At 44.9% G+C, this 24911-nt stretch overlaps 1 protein-coding gene across 1 annotated transcript in view; it reads right to left on the bottom strand.

The window, feature by feature from the left end:
• The window catches only part of LOC111138635 (membrane bound O-acyltransferase domain containing 1), a 114033-nt gene that overhangs the window by 37826 nt on the left and 51296 nt on the right, over nucleotides 1-24911 (bottom strand). The window contains exons 2-4 of the mRNA XM_022490666.1: nucleotides 17341-17486; nucleotides 16290-16367; nucleotides 12651-12746 (exon numbers count right to left, since the gene is read on the bottom strand). Of these exons, the coding sequence (XP_022346374.1) occupies nucleotides 12651-12746; nucleotides 16290-16367; nucleotides 17341-17486 (320 nt within the window). The remainder of the gene's footprint in view (nucleotides 1-12650; nucleotides 12747-16289; nucleotides 16368-17340; nucleotides 17487-24911) is intronic.

The raw sequence follows: 24911 nt of genomic DNA, 5'->3' as shown, positions 1-24911 counted from the left end.
TTCTAGTTCCCATTTTCCATCTCTATAAAATAATACGCATGCGGGGCACCTGAGTGGCTCAGTTGGTCAAGCGTCCCACTCTTGGTTTCAGCTCAGCTTATGATCTCAGGGTCGTGAGATCGAGCCCAGCCAAGAGCTCCTCACTAAGCGTGGAGTCTGCTTGCGATTCTCTCCCTCCCAACTGCCCCTCCCCTGGCTCATATACATTCTCTCTTCCAAATAAATAAAATCTTAAAAAATAATAAAATAATAAAATAATCATGTAACATGTTTAAACTATCAATATAAACTAATAAACTATTTTAAAGTACCAACAAATACCTTTTGAAATCTAAACACTCATGCCCAACTTTGTATCTTATTGGCGAAAGCCCAACGGCCACTTTTTGAAACAAGGTTCTTAATATCCCACAGGATGCTAGCAGAAGAGAAAGGGAGTCCGACTGTGGACAGATGGGAAGGACTGCCGTGCTCTACCAGGACTAGGTGACAAGGAGGTGTGGCAAAATAGGGAGCCATCCGGCTCATTCGAGCACAGCCAGACATGCCCGTCGTTGACACAGGTTGTGACTGTGCTCCTATAGACTGAAAAAAATAACTGTTCCTCCAGAGCACTGAGGCTTGGGTCTTAGAATAAGAGCTACAGGGAAGCTTTCTACAACAACGTGGTCTTACAGACCAATATAATTTTGCATCTCACCTCCTGATGTCCAACAAGACTTTGACTCAGAATGTACAACAGATGCTGAGAGCTAGTTTGTTTTTGTTTTTGTTTTTGTTTTTTTTGTTTTTTTGAAAGGGGTTCACTCTAAGTGTCCCATTCAAGGTAGTTTCCAAACATGACTTTCAAAACACAATGTTTCTTTCCAAAGCCTTTTTAGCTTTTTTTTTTTTTTTTTTCCCTGCAAGATCAAAAGTCCTAGAAATCAGTAATAGGACCTAAGCCCCCCAGCTTCCCTTACACAAAGTCCAGTACGACATTTTAAAAAATGTGAGGCCCACATCTTGGCGACTATGCAATGTGCAAACCAAGTAAGTTCCTACTTTCCATTTAATTCTTAACTTCAGTTTTTAAAGGGTCTAAAAAAATAGATATATCAAAAAAGAAAATGTTACGAAATTAGCCTACCTTTCTGTCTTTATAGAAATATAACGTTTGGGGGCGCCTGGGTGGCTCAGTGGGTTAAAGCCACTGCTTTCAGCTCAGGTCATGATCCCAGGGTCTTGGGATCGAGCCCCGCATCGGGCTCTCTGCTCAGCGGGAGGCCTGCTTCTCTTCCTCTCTCTCTCTCTCTCTGCCTGCCTCTCTGCCTACTTGCGATCTCTGTCTGTCAAATAAATAAATAAAATCTTTAAAAAAAAAAAAAGAAATATAACATTTGTTTTCCTCTATCTGGCATTACATTTAATGTATTTCATATTAAGGCTCATGTTCAAAGATGCATTAAGTAGTCTCATATATGCAACGGCCTTGAGCAGAAGTCACTCAAATCTATGGGTTCTGGGGGCGGGGACATCAACGATTAGCTCCTGCCGATTCGACCTCCAACTTCACGCTGGGGCCACACCCCCTCGAGCTGCGCCAACCAATGGCAGAGCGTGCCAGTCAATGAACTCGCTGAAATTGTTCTAGACCTGCAGCGCCTTCCTTCCTTCCCTCCCACTCTCATCTCGTGGGTCAGATGTGCATTTTAATCTGAGGGCTGTTCCGGCCTCTCCAGCTCCCCTCACAGGCATTTCACATGACAAATCTCTTACTCCTGTTCCCATCTTAGCATCTGCTCCTCAGAGAACCTGGCCGAATACAATACATAATATGGAATTTCTAGATCATGGTCAATAAATAATTACTTATGGGGCGCCTGGGTGGTTCAGTGGGTTAAAGCCTCTGCCTTCGGCTCGGGTCATGATCCCAGAGTCCTGGGATCGAGCCCCACATTGGGCTCTCTGCTCGGCAGGGAGCCTGCTTCCTCCTCTCTCTGCCTACCTGTGATCTCTGTCTGTCAAATAAATAAATAAGATCTCTTAAAAAATAATTATTATTATTCAATATGAAGTCTGCACTATTGGGTCTAGGTAAAATCTTGTATTGTTGTCATTATTTTGGGGGTGGGGGGGGAATGTCTCTTCTGGAGAGAAAAAGAAGCTATGGACCAAATAGAATTCCTGGTCATCTAGACTACTTTCAACAGTATATTGCTTCTGTTTCAAACATCTCAAGCAGTTTCAAGCAACTTAAGAAACAACTCACACGTGTGATCATGGGTTTATTAAACACAACACACTAATAACCAGTGAAAAAGCAGATCTAAAACCTGCAAACTGGAACTAGAATCTGTTCACCAAGAGGAGATGGAGTTAGCATCCTCCTACCTACTCACTTTTCTGTGGGAGTAAGGAGTGCCATATGCTCCTGCTCAGAAGACTTCCTCTTGCCACATTTTTCATTGATCAATTTACTTACACTTATGAGTAGATCAGATGCCAAATTTAGAATGCCCAAGTTATGAGACTTGAGAGTCAAATCCAAAAAGCTACTGACTTAAAAGATGGAACTCAAATACCATCCATGTTGTATTTCAGTCAGAACCTAAAATAATCCAAGACGTGTTTGACGGTTTATGATTAGAATTCATGCTAACTTTTGCAAAGCTGTAAAACCCAGCACACACGAGCACACACTACAGGAGGGACACAAAAAGGCTCCTTGGTGTAGCCAAAGAACTTCCTCCGAAAAACGAGGCCTTAATACTCAGATTTTGCACCCTCTGGGAAGCATGCCTTGTCCATGGATTTGTACACACTCACTAGTAGTAGGCGTTGCACTTGAATCCATGGGAACCATCTGATCAGTCTGACATCAAAGTTTGAGTCCAGCATGGTTGAGGTGGGGCCATTTCTCTTGTCTTACAAAATGTCTCCATGGTTAAGGGGGGAAAAAAAAAGATAATCAGATCAACTTTTGAGGAAGATAGGATAGTAGGAGGATCCTAAGCTCACCTTGTCCCATAGATACAGCTAGAAAATAGCCACATCCATGTAAATGACTCAAAAGAATGACCTGAAAACTGGCAGAACGGACTCTTCCACTAAACACAGAGAAAAGGCCACATGGAAAAGAGTAGGAAAGGTGGAGACATGGTTGGGAACCAATCTGGTTGTAGGAGGGAGGGACACTGCAAGCATGGACAGGAGCAGACCCCATACCAGGCACCCCACGTACTGGGGACCCACACTGGGAAAATGAACCCCCATCACCATTTGGCTTTGAAAACCACAGAGGCTTAACTTTGCCAGTTCTTATAACCAGCAGGGCTTAACATCTAGAACCTTGAAAATCAGCGGGCTCAGCTCTCAGATGGCTGGAGGGTGATAGGGAAGGGAGTCCTGAACCCTAAAGAGACAGCATAGCAAACAGCCCTGCTGAGATAGAGAAGCAGCAGTTTGAAAAATACCTGAAAGATACTGCAGTATACAGAAGATTTATTTGCAAATCTCAGAATGCGTGCTTGAGGGCCAGGGAATCTTTAGGAATCTTCTCCAAAAACAAAAAGTGCCACTTCTCTCCCCCACACCAATGCCTAAATAGGACACCCACAGAAACCAGCTCAAACTCTCTCCAACCAGCTTGCTAATACCGCACAACACCCACTCTCCTGCCCCATCCGATCTGCCCTTGGCAGGAGTCCATTCAGAAATCACCACAAGCTGGCACTGTGCGAGCAGCCGCAACAGGGACCAACACCACTGCAAGTGACTCCTGCCTTGGGGAGAGGGAACAATAACCACACACAGCAGTTAGACTGTGACCCCACCAGTGGACTGGGGCAGGCATCTGATCTGACTGAAGGCCCCACCCACCAACTAGAGCCCGTCAAACAAACAGGAAGCGTACCCTTCAGTTCAATGTGACCACAGCTCTGGAAAATAGCTAGTCTGAGCCAACTCAAGCCCAAGGCAGCCCAACTGGCCCACTAGCAGCAGAGGACTCAAATCCTGCCCACAACAGGCATCGAGAGCCATTGCAGACAACTGAACAGAAGGCACATGCAGCTCAGCCACAATGGTAGGGTACACTCAACACACATAGGAAACCACCATGAAGCACCAGGTCCTGGTGAACAAGGGACACTGCTCTGCAGGGCACCACAGGACCTCTTCTTCGTAAGGCCACTACTGTCAGGAATAGAAGACAGAGCTGACTTTCCTAACACAGAGAAAGAGACACAGAGATTTAGACAAAATGAGGAGACAAAAGACTATGTCCCAAATGAAAGAACAAGACAAAAAGAGAGGAAAAGACCTAAATGATAGAGAGATAAGTAATATGCCTGAAAGATCATTTAAAGTAATGGTCATAAATGTACTCACTGGAGTATCTCAGTGAGACGTTCAAGAAAGAGACAGAAAACATTAGAATGAACCAATCAGAGATAAAGAACTCAATAACTAAAATTAAAAACATACAGGAGGGAATAAATGGTAGACTAGAGAAAGCAGAAGAATAGATCAGCAACTGGTAGGACAGGGTAATGGAAAGCAGTCAAGCTGAACAAAGAAAGAAAAAAGAATAATAAAAAATTAGAGAAGATTAAGGGAACTCAGTGACACCATAAAATGTAATAACATTTACACTGGGTCCCAGAAGAAGGAAGACAAATGGGGCAAAATTTATTTCAAGAAATAATAGGTGAAAACTTCCCTAGTCGAGGAAAGGAGACAGAAATCCAAATGCAGGAGGCACAGAGAGCATCCCCTCCCCCAAAAAAATCAACCCAAGGAAGTCTACACCAAGACACAAGAAGTGAAAATGGCAAAATGTAGTGATAAAGAGAAAAATTTTTAAACAGCAAGAAAAAAGAAATTGATTACATATGAAGGAAACTCATAAGGCTCTCAGCCGATATTTCAGCAGAATTTTTGGAGGCCGGATGGGAGAAGTATGATATTTTCAAGTGCTGAAAGGAAAAAAATCTGCAGCCAAAAATACTCTGTCCAGCAAGGCTATTATTTAGAATAGAAAGAGAGATGATGAATTTCCCAGATAAGATCGACACAATTGACAAACCTTTAGACAGACTCCTTAGAAAAAAAAAAAAGGAAGCAAGAGAGAGAACTCAAATAAACAAAAGTCAGAAATGAAAGAGGAGAAAGAAAAACAAAAACCACAGAAATACAAAGGACTATAAGAGAATTTTAGGAAAATTATATGTCAACAAAATGGACAACTTGGAAGAAATGGATAAAATCCTGAAAGTATATAACCTCCCAAAAGTGAATCAGGAAGAAATAGAAAATTTGAACAGACCAATGACCAGTAATGAAATTGAATTTAGGGTCCAGGATCAGACAACTTCACAGGTGAATTCTACTAAACACTTAAAAAAGCCTCAATACTTAGTCTTCTTAAATAATACCTCCACCAAAAAAAAAAAAAAAAAAAAAAAAAAGAAGAGGAAGGAAAACTTCCAAATTTATTCTATGAGACCTGCATTACCCTGATAGCAAAATCAGGTAAAGCCATTACAAAACAGAACAAAAGAAACTACCAACAAAAAAAAGAGAACTGCAGCCAATATCTGATGAACACAGATGCACAAATCCTCAACAAAATATTAGCAAACCAAATCCAACAATACATTTAAAAAAATCATTCAACACAATCAAATGCGATTATTGGAATATTCACAAACCCATCGATGTGATACCTCACATCAATAAGAGAAAGGATAAAAACCATGGATCATTTCCAGATGCAGAAAAAACATGGATATTGTATCCATTCATGATAAAAACTCTCAACAAAGTAGGCTAAGAGGGAATATACCTTAACATAATAAAGGCCGTATATTTAAAAAAAAAAACCCACAGCAAATATCATACTCCATGGTGAAAACTGAGAGCTCTCCTCCTAAGATCGGGAACAAGACAAAGATGTACACTCTCCTTTTTATCCAACATATTACTAAAGGTCCTAGCCACAGAAATCAGACAAGAAAAAGGAATAAAGGACATTTAAATTGGTAATGAAGAAGCAAAACTTTCACATTTGCAAATGACATGATGCCATATATAGAAAACCTCTCGATCTGATAAGGGGATTCAGTAAGATCGCAGGATCCGAAAGCAATGCCCAGAAATCCATTGCATTTCTATACACTTGTAAGGAAGTAGCAAAAAGAGAAATTAAGAAAATAATCCCATTTGCAACTGCACCAAAAAGAATAAAATACCTAGGAAGAAACCTAACCAACAGGGTAAAAGAGGTGCAGTCTGTAAGCCAAAAATCACTGATGAAAGAAATTGAAAATGACACAAATGGAAAAATATTCCATGCTCATGAATTGGAAGCATATTATTAAAATGTCTACACTATCCAATGTAACGTACAGGTCTAATGCACTCCCCATCAAAATACCAACAGTTTTCACGAAACTAGGACAAATAATCCTATAATTTGTGCATAACCACAAAAGACTTCAAAGAGCCAAAGAATAACAACAAAATCACAAAATCAACCCATCAAATATACTTGGTAGAACTCAAACTCATGTCCTTGGAGTTAAATTCCCAGTGATGGTGCTAGTTATCAAAAAGCCAGCGGAAGCCTGAAGAAGAAACATGAAATAAGGAAATCCTGAAATGTCCCTGAAAATATCACTTCTCTGCCCCTATGACAGAACCCAATTATTCACACCTACTGGGTTGGTCAGAGGGAAGGGTCAAAATGTCATAAACCAACAGAAGAAAACACATTTCCATGGACAAACAGGCAAATGATCACCTCCCACCAGCAAGGGGTACAGGCAAGAGATATTTCTATGATGCTCCAATACGGTAACAGGGAACACAGAGAGCTATTGTTCCAGTCCTAGAGGCCATAGTTCACCGTAATACACACTGGTAATACGCTTGCAAATATATTTTGATAATACTTAAGATTTCTTATTATAATCATATGAAAAAAGCAATTATTAAAATCACCAATAAAACCCCCCAACAGAACCACACTGTCTTAGCATTTTGAATAGCCCTTTCCAGCCTCTCCTACGCATGTCCACATTCATTAAAAAAAAAAGGTGGGGGAGAGTCTTAAGTCATGTATTAGCTCTGCAGTTTTGATTTTCCATTTTACTGTAAGCATTTTTCAATGTCACTAAACATTCTTTGAAGACATCATTTTCAGTAGACACACATTCGTACCGTCATTTGATCATTCACCTCTTTTGGACCATTTAGGATGCTCCCAGTTTTTCACTACTATTGACAACAGCTGAACACACTTATGAATAAATTTGATTTCCTTAAGGTAATTCAATCCCTAGGAAAATTCCTAGGGATACAATATGACTTTTTAAAGATTTTTATTTATTTATTTGAGAGAGAGAGCGAGCAAGCACACGGACCAGTCGGGGGAGGGACAGAAAGAATCTCAAGCAGAATCCCTCTGAGCACAGAACCCCAAGCAGGGATTGATCCCATGACCCTGAGATCGCCATCTGAGTTGAGATCAAGAGTCAGGTGCTTAACGGACTGAGCCACCCAGCTGTCCCTAGAATATGGTTTTTTAAAAGAAAGAATTCTGGCTTGAAATTTTATGGCGAAGTTGCCTTCCAGAAGGGTTGTACCAATTTATACCAGCACTCATTTCAGACTGTTTTTTTTTTTTTAAAGATTTTATTTGTTTATTTATTTGACAGACAAAAGATCACAAGTAGGCAGAGCAGCAGACAGAGAGAGAGGAGGAAGCAGGCTCCCTGCTGAGCAGAGAGCCTGATGTGGGGCTCGATCCCAGGACCCTGGAATCATGACCTGAGCCGAAGGCAGAGGCTTTAACCCACTGAGCCACACGGGCGCCCCTTCAGACTGTTTTTGAAAACACACAGGCAACCCCAATTGCCAACATGATAGGAGAACAATGATCTGCCTGAATCTGGCCCACCCAGCAACGAGGAAATAAAGGTTCTTCTTGCTGCTTCCTCAGAAAACTCAATTTGTACTTTTCTGTGAGCAAAAAAGAAGAATTTGTTCCCGATCATCACAAACTTAGAAGGAATCAAGTACCAGCTTTATTACAAGCCAGTGTTGAGCTTGCCCCAGGAGAACAGTAAATGTTCTGGTATTTTTAACAGCTCACACTCACAGAGAAACCACAAAGGAAATCCCCCGCTGCATGTCTTGATAGAAATTGTATTAGCGGCAATAATAAAACTATCTTCTGTGCTATCCTCACTATTAATGCCAGTCCAGCCCAAGAAAACTTGATTACTTTCACAATGACAAATAAAATTTCAAGGCCCAGAATAATCTAAAGCACCCGTTTATGGGTTCCCCCAAATTAAAGACATATATATGTTGTTTGACACAAACGCCGATCTCATCTCATCCCATTCAATTCCTGTCTGGGCTCTTATTCTAAAGACATGATAAAGGATGCAAAGCACCGAGACTTGGATGCGTGCTCCAGAGAGAACAGCTCTCTTGTCAGGCTGCTCTAAGACACCAGAATTCGGCTGCAGAACACTACTTTATTCCTCCCCAAGATAAGACTTTTAAACTGAAATAAATGTCAGTGTGAATACGAATTCCATTCTGAAGGGGAACTGCTGGTGGTTTGTAGGCTCATCCTTGAAACAGACATTTGTCAGGAACCTCTAACTGACCGCTGGAGATTGAAAACATCTTGTAAGTTTCAGGTTGGTATTTACCTCTCCGTTTGTCTCTCCAAGAAGGTGGATTTATGACATGAGACACTTGTGCATTTTTGGTGGGAGGGAAAAAATAATGTTGCTTAACAATGTTCTATAGGAGTGCCTGGGTGGCTCAGTGGGTTAGAGCCTCTGCCTTCGACTCAGGTCATGACCCCAAGGCCTGGGATGGAGCCCCGCGTCAGGCTCTCTGCCTAGCAGGGAGCCTGCTTCCCCCCCTCTCTCTGCCTGCCTCTCTGCCTACTTGTGATCTCTGTCAAATAAATAAATAAAATCTTAAAAAAAAAAAAAAATGTTCTATAATTTAAAAAAAAAAGAAGAAGAAAACACACCCAAGAACCAAATAGCCGGGCCACTAAGAACTAAAACCTACAGGTAATAGACACAGCTTCTTTGTATCTTTTCCCAGTGTCTTTTCCAGTTCAAACATTCTATGTGGTTTTTATTTTTTTAAGATTGTATTTATTTAGGGAGAGAAAGCATGTGGCTGGGGGAAGGGCAGAGTGAGAAGGAGAAAGAATCTCCAGCAGACTATGAGCTGAGCAGGAGCCCAATGTAGGGTTCCATCTCAGGACCCTGAAATCATGACCTGAGCTAAGATCAGGAGTTAAATGCTTAGCTGACTGAACCCCCCAGACATCCCCAAGCATTCTATAGCTTTGTGTGTAATGCTAGAACCTTCTTAATACAAGGAGATCTTAAAAATGCTCAAGCACAGGCATCCCTTGAGGAAATGTGTTGCACCCCGCTGTTGGAGTCAGGCTGACAGTGACGGATTCCACTGTCCCCTGCCGTCCAAGTCCCCAGATCCACCACATTTCATAAGCACACTGCTGTCTTCCACGAATGCCCTTTATTTTTTCCTACTGGTGAATTCCGCCAGTTCTGGCTATACTAAAAATGAATTAATGATCATTCAAGAGTTTATGGTGTTACGGACAGAACCGACGGAAGAGGAGGTGTGAGAAGAAGGGGGAGAACTAGGGACCCTGGAGGCGTTCCCCCTGCAGGATCAAGAGCAGGGGACAGCTGTTAGCCCATCAAAAGGCATGCATTCATAAAACACTGTACTGCTCTCCTACAGTGGCCATAACTGATTCCCACAAATCAGGTGGCTTAAAACCAGAAACTTATCATCTCACTCTTTTTTTTTTTAAAGATTTTATTTATTTATTTGTCAGAGAGAGAGAGAGAGAGAGAGAGCGAGAGTGAGCACAAGCAGATAGAGTGGCAGGCAGAGGCAGAGGGAGAAGCAGGCTCCCTGCCGAGCAAGGATCCCGATGTGGGACTCGATCCCAGGACTCTGGGATCATGACCTGAGCTGAAGGCAGCCGCTTAACCAACTGAGCCACCCAGGCGTCCCATTATCATCTCACTCTTTTCTGGAGGCAAGGCATTGGCAGAGCTGGCTCCTTCTGGAGGCTGCGGGAGAACCTGTTCCATGCTCTCCCTCTAGCTTCTGGGGGCTTCTGGCCATCCCTGGAGTCCTCCGGCCTGTGGCTACATCACCCTTCCCTGTGCCTACGTCTTCACACGGCCTTCTTCCCTCTTATAGGTCCCCAGCATCTGTGTCTCCCAGGGCCTCCTTAGGAGGATGCCCCCGCCATAATAAAGGGAGAGCCCACCCTCATCTAGTGCGTCCTCATCTTAACTAGCTACACCTACAAACATGCTCTGTCCAAAGAAGAACAGGTTCTGAGGTTGAGTTCAGGAAGACATGAATCAACCCAGCACACAGTGATGCGGGCACAGGGGAACATCCCCTACCGACTCGCAGTAGGTCACTTTACACGCATTCCACAGGCTTTGCTCGTCCCTGCGTCCTGGAACCCGGCCTGGCGGGTTCGGGGATCTCAGTCAGCGGCTGCGGAGTGATACATGAATGAACCTCTTGATTCGGCACCAAAGCCTTTCCTTGGATCATGGACCTGCTGAGTGACAGCCTCTCTCTTCCATAAGCTACCTCCAGACTCCTTTCCTCTAACGTGGACCGAGAGGGTAAAAGAAAGTCAGGAGGCCTGCATTGCAAAGAAGGGAGAAGGAGGCAGCTTTCTGGGCCGACCACGGGTCCCTGTCACAGTTCAGTGCTCTTGTAAAGCTGTTCCCTCTGCCTAAAACACCCTTCCTCCTACCCCACACCTGGCACTGTGCCTAGCATATTGGGGACTCAAAAGCTCTTAATCTCACGAAACAAACTGAGGGTTGCTGGGGGGTGGGGGGTAGGGAGAGGGTGGTTGGGTCATGGACATAGGGGAGGGTATGTGCTATGGTGAGTGCTGTGAAGTGTGTAAACCTGGTGATTCACAGACCTGTATCCCTGGGGCAAATAATATATATTAATAAAAAAATGATAAAAATAAAATAAAAATTAGGGCCAGGAGCTCCTCTAAGTGTGTGTGGGGGGGAGTACAGTTTGAGGGTGAAACCAAAAAATGAAGTTTGTTGATTAAACACCAGGGAGAGTTAGGATCGCTGTTTAAAAATGATTTTTAGGGGCGCCTGGATGGCTAAGTGGGTTGAGCCTCTGCCTTCAGCCCAGGTCATGATCTCAGGGTCCTGGGATCGAGTCCCGCATCGGGCTCTCTGCTTGGCGGGGAGCCTGCTTCCTCCTCTCTCTCTCTGCCTGCCTCTCTGCCTACTTGTGATCTCTCTCTGTCAAATAAATGAATAAAATCTTAAAAATAAATAAATAAATAAATAAAAATGATTTTTAACATGATTTTAAAAATGATTTTTGCTCCCGTATTTTCCCACCCACTTCATTAGAAAGTAAGACATTTGCGAATTTGTTTCAGAAAACTGAACTGTGCTGTATAGCCTGCGGGGAGGGGCATGTAGGAAGGAGACAAGTCAAAGAGAAACATAAAATCCAAGAGCCTGAGTGAGGTAGGGAGAACCAATGCATGAAGGGGCAAACCACAGACACAGAAACTTGAGGACAAGAAAGTCCTTGTGCCTCAAAGCAACACCTCTGCCTTCCAAAGCCTCTTCTTGGTGGAACCCTTGAGTTACACAACTGGCGAAATTCACAGAAATGAGCCACGAGTTGCAACCTCTTTATTTCATTACCTGTTCTCCAATAACTCACGGATTCAAGGGCAAGTCAACCTGAGGGGAGAAGGCGGGCTCTCCCCCTCACCTCAGACTCCTGCAGAAAACAGACCCGAGCTCCTAGGGAGGTAACACGGCCACTATAACGAGTTATGACGACTCACTCTGCCTTACAGTCCATTCCTCAAGATTCATAAAACGCTCTTCCCAAACCAACATCGACAGCATACACAATTTTCACTGCTCTGCCCACGGTCTTCACCAGGTGACCATCAGGAGAGGGGTGGCCCCCTAGGTTAAGGTCATGGTGACAGACAAATTTTTACGGAGACCCTTGCTGTGCTGGGTATTACCTTCTAGTTGCTGGAAGTCAGAGGAATCTGGGAGAGGGACCAGGGCAGCCGGGGGCCGCCCAAGGGGGTCTGCTTCTCAACTCGTATGGGAGAATCTCGCTATGATTAAAAATCAGCATGAGATAAACACCAACCCTGTGCTAAGAGCCTCAGACTAGGGGCCGAGAAGCTATCTGTAAAGAGCAAGATAGTAAAGGTTTTGGGCTGTGTGGGTCACGCGTCACAACCACACAACCCTACCACCAGTGTAGTGTAAGAGCAGCCTGAGACGACACGTAAGTGGGTCAATACCCAGCTGTGCTCCAACGTAGCTACAAAAACAGGCAGCAGGACGGGTAGAGCCCAAGGCCCCACTTTGCCACCCCCGCCTTACAACACGGCAGAGCTCATCAGACCTTCCAACCCAACCGCATCAGAGCGCGGTCTTCCCAACCGACCGGTCAACCCAACGGCTTGAGCCTCACAGACCCCAAGAGACCGAGTCGAAGGCCAAAGTCCAGGCGCCCCCGCCCCACCCCACCCCGATGAAGATACTCACCCAGAGAAATCCGTAGTGAGGATTCCATAGTGGAAGATATAGATGCGGCTGACGTGGCATAGTGTCAGGTATGCCATGGCTACGAAAAAGGAGTATCTGAAACCAGAAAGAGGGTCTGATGATTAGGCAGCGCGGTAGCACTGTCGATTTCCTCCTCTTCCTCCCCCTCACTCCCCACACGCAAGCCACCCCAAAGTCCTCCCGGCTTGGTCTGCGGCCCAGTCCGTGCACTGCCCTCACTTTCCCACGCACTGCCGGGAGCCCTTCATCTTTTGTCATGGGGACAGCACGATGGAGTCACCCAGGGAGCTCTGCAACCACAGACACCTGGACCGCACCCTCCCAACATGGGGGCTGAACCGGTACCGGGGACGCCTGGCAGGTGTGACTGCACTGGGCAGCCGGAGCTGGGAACCACGGCCCTGTGAGGGCTGCGCTCAGATTCTCCAATCCACACACCACCGTCCTCACGCCGGATCTCTGCAAAATACAGCCCAGCGTGACTCTGCCCACCAGTCCCTTCCTCAGACGCTTTGTTCTCCTGGCTTCCAGTCTCCGTGTTTGCTGCCCACTGCTCTGGTCCATCCGTCCAGGGCTCCTGCTCAGCTTAACTTACTGTACTTACTCCTTGGGTGAGAGCGTTCCCAGACGCTCCCGGCCCACACCTGAGGCTGCAGGGACCACATACTCTGGATCATTCCATGGCTTCCTACGGACACCGGCCCTGACCACATGGGATAAACTGGCAAAACACACGCACGCACACCCATACACATGCACACGCACACACATGCCATTCAGAACACTCATCAATTTGCCATTATACCTAGGTGACGTGAAAGGACAAAGAACGCTCTGAAAAAATCTAAGGAATCCAGGAGTGGTAGAGAGAGCATGTATTCTGGAGAGAGACCAACATGACTTCAAATCCCAGCAATGGCGAAACTCATTCAAGAAGTCCAGAGAGCAGTTCTTTTAGGAAGGAGGGCTGTGGCAGAGCCTAGGGCAGAGGGGATACTATTCCCCTGCTGCCCCAGGTTGTGGAAACATGATGTATTTAGTCGGTACAAACTCATGGATCTGTATGCCTCTCTACTTCTCTGAGCTTTCAATTTCCTCCCCTTGGCTGGGGAGAAAAAGATCTGAATCCCATAGAATTGTCCTAGAAAGAATGTCTTTGCAATAATGATACTGATACACTAAATAAGACTTTATATATTAAAAAAAAACAATGAAAACTATTTAAAAGAGCTTGGCTGGGGCGCCTGGGTGGCTCAGTGCGTTAAAACCTCTGCCTTTGGCTCAGGTCATGATCCCAGGGTCCTGGGATCGAGCCTTGCATGGGGCTCTCTGCTCAGCAGGGAGTCTGCTTCCCCCCGACCCCTACCCTCCTGCCTGTGATCTCTGTCAGATAAATAAATGAAATCTTTACCAAATAAAAATAAAAATACAAATAAAAGAGCTTGGCTTAGCACTTGACACCGAGCAGGTACCCCCCCAACAACTGGTCACTGTGTCGCACATTCTGACAAGAGGCTGTCCGTCTGAGGAGATACAAACTATATTCTGTTCCAGTTGGTTTAGATGGAATAAATGAACACCTGTGATTTCTGTCCAATATAGCGGCTTGGGAAGGAAACAGAGCCGGTGCGCCAAGAATTCTCTAGACAAAGACAACCATGTGTCCAGACCTGGGTTAACTCCCCTTGGCAGCAGAGACTGACCTTCCCCTCTGTTTCCCAGCCAAAGGACAGAACTCTTGTGACCGGTTCAGCCAGGGGAAGAACGCAATTCACAAAGAGTCATGAAATCCTGATCCCAAAGGAAACTTAAACCCCACTTTTAAGAGGTGGGAAATCTGATGTACAAAGAAGCTGAGTGAACTATTTGAACTCCCACTGCTAGAAAGTGCCAGATTTCCAGTCTAATGTTCTTTCTCTGCATCAGTAGGAAGCCACTTCCCTCATCCAGAACTATGAGCCACTCCCTACGTCTGCAATCTTGGCGACCTCACCAGCGAAGAAAGAGGGGAAGAACTTGCTCTGGCGTCCTTTCTGGTCTTATGACACAGCCCTCTGCTACCACAATATTATGATGGGGCATCAGTCATAGCCTGTCTGGAAACCACTCAGCTTGGCCAAGGCTGGACTGTTCCATTCCTGGCCAGAGATGAACACTGGGTCCGGCGTGGAATGAGTGTGCGTGGAGGTTTCTTGACCCTCTGAAAAATGGTTCATACCCACCGGCATCACACAAGTGTGGTGAGAGATGATAAGCCACAATTTATAAGGTCATTAAAAATGTGCTATAGAGATGTAACAACATTTTTATTAATTGTTGCACTGCATCAAACCTCAGGTTTGGGAAAAGCCAGACATTTTCACTGCCGCCCCCAACACTAAAAACAGCATTTTGCTATAATATGAGGCATTCCCAATACCGGTTCTTGGAAATATGGATTTCCTATTTCCCTTCTGAAGGAGGGACCCAATCCCTTTCAAGGAAGGCATTTGGGAGAGAGAGGATTACAGTTCAATTTTTCAGAGCTCATCTGGACACAGAGTTGGGTGAAAATAAAATTTAGAATGGTGCAAAAATATTTTCCCTTGAAAACCAGACATTTGTTGCAAGTAATTTACAAGACTATCCATGAAAAAGTTAAATTTCAATGATTTTCAGAAGGAAAATTATTGTGCTGTCTTATTAATCAAAGACCCTACTGAAGTTCAAAGAAGGCATCTGCTTTTTCAGAAACGCCATCAAGAAAGAAGTCATAGCAGGGCAAATGTCTCTCCAAAGGTGTTCGGTCACTCCTTCCATAAATATTTATTGAGCCCTTACTTGTGCCCAGTATTGTCCTAGACTCTGAGGACACAACAGCGAACTCTGTTTTCATAGAGCTTGCGATCCAGCACCCCTGAAGGCAGAATTAATACTGAAGTTTCACACAGGCCCTGGGGAACACAGACAAGGCTAAACAGATACACAGGTGTCCGAATCAATGATCCAAACATTGTTGCCTTCAAGGCAGAATTAAGTTACCTCTGTAGCTTTTAAATCAAAGTATCATAGTACGAATACTTCTTCCCCTTTTAACATTTTATGGTACATATTTTAAGTACACAAAGTTTCAACGTAGGCACATGCCTAGAAAACCACAGCCACATTCCGGGCAACAGACATATGCGTTGCTCCCACACACACTCTTCCTGCCTCTCTGATTGGATCCTTCCTCATCTCTGCGGACCAGCCCAGCTAACCTCCGATCCGCTCTCTGCCACTACAAATTAGTTTGCATTTTCAAGAACAGATTTCTGTGGCATCCTTCATTCCCCATATTTACTCCATGTGACTGTCATCAATCATTCCCTCTTCTCGACTGTGGAGTATTACCCCACTGTGGGCAGCATTGGGACTGTTTCCAGTCTGGAGGCTACCACAGAGCGGCTTCTACTTTGAAATGTTTGCAAAGTGTCCTCAGCATTTAGGGACCCTCCACCTCTCCTTCTGATACCCCAGAGAACTTAGGATATGCAAATTGTGGTGGGCAAAACGGGGAAGGTACCCCTTTATGCTGGGAACACATTTCAGAGGTCACAAAAAACCCTCACATGGTCTGGTTCGCTCCCAGAACCTTACCTGTGAATACTGGATACGTTTGCGGTGACCATGATTCCGTAGCACATCAACACCAGCACAAAAAGGTGTATGGAGTACCTATAAGACATCACAGAGAGGAGGAGGGGCACTGAATATATTCCAAATTAACAGACCTCCTGGACGCCCATACCCACCCCTCCAAAAAGCCCATGAGCCATTAACTCGCATTTACGTAAGAGAAAATAAATTGAGTATTTTTGCTCTGTGTAATTAAGGTACTAGATCGTGAAATGGCAGGAGGAAGTGGCGGTGCTGGTGACGTCAGCAATCCATAAATGGAATGTTTATACCTTTGCACACATACAATCGGGAGTCCAGAAGTATTCTTTCTTTCTTTAGAACATTTTTTTTTTTATTTTAAAGCATCAGGACCCAAACTGACCTTTCCCAGACACCAAGACTTTCACCTGTTTGCTGCTTCAAAATACTCGTCATCCTTTCTCACATTTTTATTGGAGGAGGAAGAGCAGCAGTCTTGTAACCTGAATAAACTCACAAATGTCCTTAAGTTGGACTTCTAGAAAGGTTGGTTCCTAAAACATTCCCCCACCCACCCCCCCGAGAAGAGCCACTCCCAGGGTCACTGACTGGCTTACTTAGTAGAGTGTCATCTACAGGCTCTCTTTGTTAAGGAATGTCTCATGTTTCCTCAAACCAGCCCTGGAACTATTGTCCTACTCCAAGCACAGGACTGACACCAATTACCTCCAACAGTAATGCAAGAAAAACACCAATATCTACAACAGGTAGGAAGGGTTCCTCAGCTGAAAAATGAAACCTTATCCCATTCTATTTACATGACCCACGGGGAGGTGAGTCGAAGCATAACTTGTAGAAAAGTTCACAGAACTGACTTCTGATGGGTAGTTTATTGGTTCTAGGTTCTTAGAGAACATGGGCATTCCTGGGACATCCCCATTATCCTACAATAGGAGTAAATACTTCTCTCCTCGGTGCCTGGCAAATGCCAAGAACATTGCCACAAAACACCCAAATAATAAGAATTAGACTTTCTGAGGCTCATACTCACCAACCAAAACAAAAGATGACAAAGTAGATGCCAAACATGGTGGCAAACGCGTGCCGGACATCGGGACTGGTTTTACCAGGACTCAGGTAGACGCGGAACCAGAACGCAGCAAAGAGAGCAAAGAGCTGACACGCCACGAAATTCACCTGCACGGGGGGGTCAAGAGAGAGAGACTCAGACCTTTAGCTTTTACCTGCGTGGGAATCCTCTCGACTCTTTCCAGAGTTCCACACCAAGATGCCTCTGAGCACTTGGACTTGGACTGTGTCCTGGCAGAGTGTTCGTTTGGAAACGGTTGGGGAGACTGAAAATTCCCCATGCCCTCCGCTGGCGGAAGAAGCGAGGAACCTGAGTTTTGTCTCCAATCCTTTCAGGCTAGCCTAGGTGGCTTGTCCACCCACACACAGAGGGCTTTTTAATGTACAACGGCCTCAGGGACGGTGGGGTCAGCTTGCTGGGTCTCTCTCCCCGCCACCCCTTGCCCACCCCCAGCGCTATCCTAAGATAAAGCACCGGTTCCGGGAGAATCAAAAATGAATCAAATCCATGAAGCTTCCTTCACTGACTACCTAGGAAACTAAATGCTTCTCTCCAAAGTCATCGTCAGCTGTTTTGACTCTAATTTTTCTCATTTTAATTAACGCCAAATTAACAAGAGCATTGCCCAAGCTAAATGGCATGAAAAATTCACACAGAACAGCCCCGCCTTCAACTTCCAAATGCCAACCCTGTCCAATTATGGGAAAAAATCTCATTGATCTCTCTCTCAAAAACACTGGACCTGAAAGAAACTATAAAAGCATTCCCTGATGCCCATCAGGAAGATCAGCTGATTTAACCCAAAACCAAAACAGACCACGTGATGGAATCATTAATGACACCGGGAACAGTGGTTCTAACCCCCCAGAGCATTCGGAGTGAAAGCTTCGCTTTTAGAAGACACTTAATGGAAAGGGGTTCGAGGATATAAATATCTGAATAGAGCCTCAAATTCAGCCTCAGCAGGTTTTCACACGACAGAAAATAGTAGCTATTAGTGACATTCATTAGGGTCGCCTCTGAGGTAGGGCTACAGGCAGTGACATCCACTCGACCTGAGCTTATTCTGTTTTCCCAGTAAAAACCAAAACTACTTTGGACCCCTGATGATTCACAGAAATACTTTTGGAGAATTTTTTTGTTTCATTTTTTATTGATTTATATTATTATTATTATCATTGAGTAGGTTCCATGCCTAGCATGGAGCCGAACTTGGGGCCCGAACTCACGACCCTGAGTTCAAGACCTGAGCCAAAATCAAGAATTGGCTGCTTAATCGACTGAGTCGCTCAGGTGCCCCTTTTGTTTCATTTTTTTAAATTGACTGTGCTGAGTTTCCCCCTCTGTTAGACCGTTTGTGTTCACTGGTCTCTCCAAAAACTTGATTCCGCTACCGCCCGCCATCACTTTCTACCGTGAAAGACAGAGAGGAGGTGAACTGTGACCTAGCCTACATGATGTGATCATACCTTTTTTTAAAAATCTAAATCCAGTTAGCCAACATATAGTACATTAGTTTCAGACGTAGAGCCCCATAATTCATCAGTTCCGTATAACACCCAGTGCTCATCACATCACGAACCCTCTTTAATGTCCATCACCCAGTTACGCCATCCCCCAACCTACCCCCCCAAGGTCATACCTTCTTATGTAGCCTAAATCCCAACTCTCCCTCTCATACACAGTGGAGAGGAAAAAAACCATGCCTTCTTTGAACTTCAGTAGGGTCTTTGATTAATAAGACAGCACAATAGTTTTCCTTCTGAAAATCTTGAAATTTAACTTTTTCATGGATAGTCTTGTAAATTACTTGCAACAAATGTCTGGTTTTCAAGGGAAAATATTTTTGCACCATTCTAAATTTTATTTTCACCCAACTCTGTGTCCAGATGAGCTCTGAAAAATTGAACTGTAATCCTCTCTCTCCCAAATGCCTTCCTTGCATCTAGCAAGGTTCAAAATGTAAAGGAATTGGCAAGTAGAAAGTCAAAGTTACAATCATCTGTAGGCGACCAATCATACACTCTTTCCTTCTCTCAGCCACAGAGAACACAGTCACTGAGGACAGCACCCAAGGGGAGATCCATTCCATTCCTCTGGGCTGGCCGGTAATTACTGAGCACCCCTGTGCGTGAGGAATGACTCAAAGGGCAGAGCAGTGGTTCTCAAGTGTAGTTCCAGACCAGCAGCACAGGCATCACCTGGAAAACCATCAGAAATGCAAATTCTCATGCCCCACCTGAGACCTACTAAATTAGGTGTTCCCAAGGTGGGTTCGGCAATGTGTGCTTTAATGGTCCCCCAAGGGATGGTGATGCACAGTCACTTTGAGAAGCACTGGCATGGAGAAAGGAGGCCCGGCTCCTGCCTCCAGGAGCTTATACCCTGAGAAAGGAGCACAATAACCTCCAGTCACTGTAAAGTAACATTAACATGATGTGAACTTGTTACATTATTATTATTCTCTTACACTCTGCCCCCTTTAGATCCAAAGTAAATAACAAGAAGTCTTATGATTAAGGAGGGAGGAGGCTCTGGCTGACAATCAGGAAAAAAAACTATTTAAATAGGTACAAATTGGTCCCAACCCTTCTGACGTAACTGGCATGGCGTCAGAATTTCCAAGGCATCAGGTGGTTCTCATAGGCAGGCAAGACAGAGAACACCTGCTTTAGCACAATAAAGAGAGAGGCCTCCAAAGGCTCCCAGGAGAAACTAGGCTTTCCCAAAAAGAAGAATAAAGGACGGGGAGGTTGGACCATGAAGGCGTGGGGCAGAGGTGAGAAGGAACAGATTTAAGCTTGGTGGCTGTCCCTCAGCTGGTCCAGATTTCTGTCTCCTGCCAGTCTCATCAGCTGGGCTTGTCTTAAAAGAGGTGGATCCTTGCAAACCCCAAGGAAGAATAAGGCTCACGGTGCAAACAGCCATCTGATCTTGTCACCCCAGTGATCACTAAAGAGGAAGAAACGCTCACGGGGTCACTGTCGCAATCTGCCATCTTTTTGCCACCAGACTCTGAACACCCTGGTTCTGACTCCCAGGTGTCAGCTGGGCGACATTAGGTAATTCATTAATTCTGCAAACATTTACTGGTTGATGCTATATGCCAGATACAGGAGACAGTGGGCAAGACATTGTCACTACCAGCAAGTCAAGAAAAGAAGACTTACCTGCTCTGGGTTTCAAAAAAATTGGGGGGGGGGGGGCGGTAAGTAGGAAATCTGTGATTTAGGAGACCTGATCTCTAATGTCTCTTTTGGCTCTAATAGACTCTCATTCTAACCTAACCTGAATCCCTTCCCTTAACTGTTCGCAGTTAATGCCTAAATGCCAGACTTTGTTAGGGACTGGAAGCTTCCTGCTACACACAAACACAATCCACTCCCCCGTCCTCTTCCCGGGAGCGAGTCCCGGATGGCTTTCTGAATGTTCCCCGGCAAACAGTTCCAAGGCAAAGGTGGAAACACAGCAGAGCCATTTGGTTCTACAGGAGGTTTCTAACAGAATTGCTTTTCAACTCCCAGACATACATCTTTTTTTTTTTTTTTAAAGATTTTATTTATTTGACAGAGAGAGAGAGACAGTGAGAGAGGGAACACAAGTAGGGGGAGTGGGGGAGGGAGAAGCAGGCCTCCCACGGAGCAGGGATCCCAATGTGGGGCTTGATCCCAGGACCCTGGGATCATGACCTGAGCTGAAGGCAGACACTTAATGATTGAACCACCCAGGTGCCCCCCAGATGTACATCTTAAAAGGCACACACTGAGCCACAGTTAGATACTGCTTCGCACCCATGGGAATGGCTCTTATTTAAAAAAGCAAAATAGTAAGTGTTGGCAAGGATGAGGAGAAACTAGAGCCCTGTGCGCTGCTGATAGGAGGGCAGGGTGGTGCAGCCCCTGTGGAAAACAATATGGCGGTTCCTCAGAAAATGAAGAATACAGTGACATAGGGCCCGGCAATCCCACTTCTGGATATTTACCCAAAAGAACTGAAAACTGGGTCTTGAATGAATATTTCTTCATCCATGTTTGCAGCAACGCTGTTCATAATAACCAAAAGGTGGCATCAACCCAAGTGTCTCTCAGTGGATGAACAGATCAACAAAATGTGGTCTGTGGACACAGGGGGAGTATTATCCCGCCTTAAAATAGGGGAAATTCTGACATAGGCTACGACACGGTTGAACTTTGAGGACTTGATGCTAAGCGAATAAGTCAGTCACAAAAGGACAGACATTGTATGATTCCCCTTAAACGAGGTACCTAGAATACAGTGGTTAAATTCATAGAGACTGAGAGTAGAACGGTGATTCACGGTGATTCATGGTAGACAGACTGAGCAGTGGAGGGAATGGGGTTATTATCTGATGGATACAGAGTTTCCGTTTTGCAAGGTTAACAGAATTCTGGTGTTGGTGGGTGTTGGTGATGGTTGCCTGACAATGGGGATGTCCTTACTGCCACGGAATGGTACTGTGTGCTTAAAAATGGTGAAAATGGAATATTTTGTATTTTGTCTATTTTACCACAATGAGAAAAAAAGTATAGGCTGAAGCAGGACTCCAATTTCTTTGCATTTGCTAACTTCCTATCAACTCTAGTAGCTGGTATGACCATGACCATCTCTACGGCCAACAGTGGCAGGTTGCCATGATAATTCACGGAGGAACAGGATGAAATCTGTTTCTTTCCTCTAGATAGGGCCCATAAAATGGGCGGCATTGTTTTTCAGAGCGGTAAGTCACAATGGATTTGATTTGATCCATAAGATCTGCTTCCAAATAATCTTGAAAGGATGGAGAGACTGGAGAGAGCATAAAGCAGTGGCTCTCAAGGAGGGATGCCTTGCCCCCAGGTGACATTTTTGGCTGTCATGACCAGAAGAAGTAGCAGGGGAAAGCTCCTGGCCTCTAGTGGTTAGAAGCTAGGAATACCGCTAAACATCCTAACAGGGACAGGACAGCCCTCCACAACAAAGAATTTTCTGGCCCAACATGTCGGGAGATCCCAAGTTATCAAATCACGGATCCTGGTACAGAAGAAACACGATTGGCAACGAGCCGTAAACCGAGAGCTGAGCACATGAACGTTCATCCTACTCACCTCTCCACTTCTGTGTATGTTTGAGCCTTTCCAGAATAAGCAGGTTTTAAAAATGACGCAACTCTGGAAACCAAATCACTGACTTGAGATGACACAGATATTAAACTCTGGTGACTCCTAGCCCTTGAAACTAGGAAGGTCTCTTTATCCAAATTGGAGAAACACCTAAGTTAGTGAGATAAACGTATCTTTGGTTTGTATAAACCAAAACAATAAAGGGATTGCGTCTTCCTGCAGAGTAAAAACAAACAAATGAGAAAAACCTTTTAGGAAACGATCAAAGTCCCGTAAGAAGAGTGTCAAATTACAAGAATTACAAAAGAAAAAGTTCTACCTTCAATAATCCTCCCATGAAGATGAGCACTGGCAGTTACAGGCCGCCGATGAATTACTGAACACCGCGTCGGAAACTAATGATGTACTACATGTTGGCTAATTGGATTTAAATTAAAAATCATCACCACATGAAGTATGTGGCCGCCTCTCCCACAAGCAGCAACAGACCCCGTGGTTTCAAGGGTTGACCGAGAGCCGAGTACTGGGCTACAAGACCAGGATCCACCATCCACTGGGGAAAGAGCTACAGGAACTTGCTGCATTTTGACTCTTAGTTCAGGTGACGGGGGTGACGACGGTGGTACCACTTCACAGGGCTGTTGGAACTGACGATTATGTGAGATCACTTGAAACAGTGCTTGGCAAGGACACCTGCTACTAATGCTATCGTATACCCACTACGTTAACACACAAACTACACATCGAATAACCCAATACACAGTAAGTTCTGTTGAGCTACTACGGACGGGATTCCTCAGTGTTCTCCCTGCTGCCCTTGTACCAATTCCCTTTCCCACCCGGCGTTCCGGCAGCCACCAGCGTCTTCCGTGGGTCCCTTCTTCCGCAGGGAGAGGCAATGAAGCTTATGACAACGAGTCACTGTCTGGGTTTTCCTGCTCCCGAGTAGGGTTTCATAAACCTACAGCAGAGATAAATCTGAGAACGTCAAAGCGGCCTCTACACACGTAGGAAGGAGGCTGGGGGAATGATGCGGGTGTCTCCGTAGGAGACCGGCTGCTGGGCTTCTCAGAATGCAGCCCTGGGGGATGGCCAGCGCGGCTTTCCGGAGGCGCAGAGGGTGATGAACGACATGGACCACAGGTGTCACTCCGGCCCCTCTCCTGGGCTCTGAGGACAGCAAAGAGGCCGTGGAGAACAGGCAGGCCCGAGAAATCCTTGCAGGTGCACTAAGAGAACATGACTATGAACCTGCCCGCATGAGGCAGAGTAGAGCTGACAAAGCAGCCCCCAGAGGTCAACACCCAAAACCAAAAGGAGAGAGTCCACTCCAGCAGAGTTGAGCAAAGCGCCAATCGCACAGGGACCTGAGGCCCTCACCACGGCTACAAAGGTCTGTAGACCCCTCGGGGCTTAGCTTATTCCTAGCAGGAGAGGAGGACAAACCTTTGACATAACCAGCCTTTCACAGGAAGGGAGCTGCCTTGAAAGGGAATTTAGACTGAAAGCTAAATTAAGTTTAGCAGGGAGGAGTTCAAAAGCGATCCTTTTTTGAATCTCTAATCCATGGTTGCAAATTTTCAACCCACTGTCATCCTCCCAATTAGAAATGCACACAAAATTTTACACAAAAAACATTTACCCTGGTATTATTTCTAGTAGCGAGAAGAAGGGACCTAAAAGTTCAACAATTAGTAAAGACGTTGGTTAACACAGGCAACGACTCAAGGATGAGCCTTGCATTATAATCCCTTTGGAAAGTACTGTGGTAGTATTTGCTCTAATACTATACTTCCAACCGGTTCCTGCAAATCACTCATTGGGTGACAAAAAGCGAAATGCTAAGAAGATGTGAAGGCATCATTTATAAGACAAAATGAAGTAGGATCTACCTTTCAAACACAGGACGGGAAGGATAGTAATGGTAAACCCGTACAGTGTAACAGTATTAATAATAGGCATTATGAAGCGCCTATCATAAAATGAAAAGCACTTGTTATAACTAATTAAAAAACACAGACTCTAAAATTTTGTGTATGCTTACAACTGGATTAAAGAAACAATAGTGGGGGCACCTGGGTGCCTCAGTGGGTTAAAGCCTCTGCCTTTGGCTCAGGTCATGATCCCAGGGTCCTGGGATGGAGACCCGCGTTGGGCTCTCTGCTCAGCAGGGAGCCTGCTTCCTTCTCTCTTTCTCTCTCTCTGCCTGCCTCTCTGCCTACTTGTGATCTCTGTCAAATAAATAAATAAAAATCTTTAAAAAATAAAAAATAAAAAAAACAACAGTGGCATTAGGAAAAAGGCAAACGTAACCTACAAAATGGAACCCGGCTGTCTTGCAGGGTAACAGGAATCCAAGCCAATTTTTTGTAAGATTTCTTTTTCACAACGTAGAGTTGTAAACTCCGCGTG

This window comes from Enhydra lutris, unplaced genomic scaffold (genome assembly GCF_002288905.1).
Source record: "Enhydra lutris kenyoni isolate GAN:26980312 unplaced genomic scaffold, ASM228890v2 scaffoldscaffold93, whole genome shotgun sequence".
Taxonomy (NCBI): Eukaryota; Metazoa; Chordata; class Mammalia; order Carnivora; family Mustelidae; genus Enhydra; species Enhydra lutris.
The sequence above is the reverse complement of the archived record's forward strand: the minus strand, read 5'-3'. Positions and strand labels throughout refer to the sequence as shown.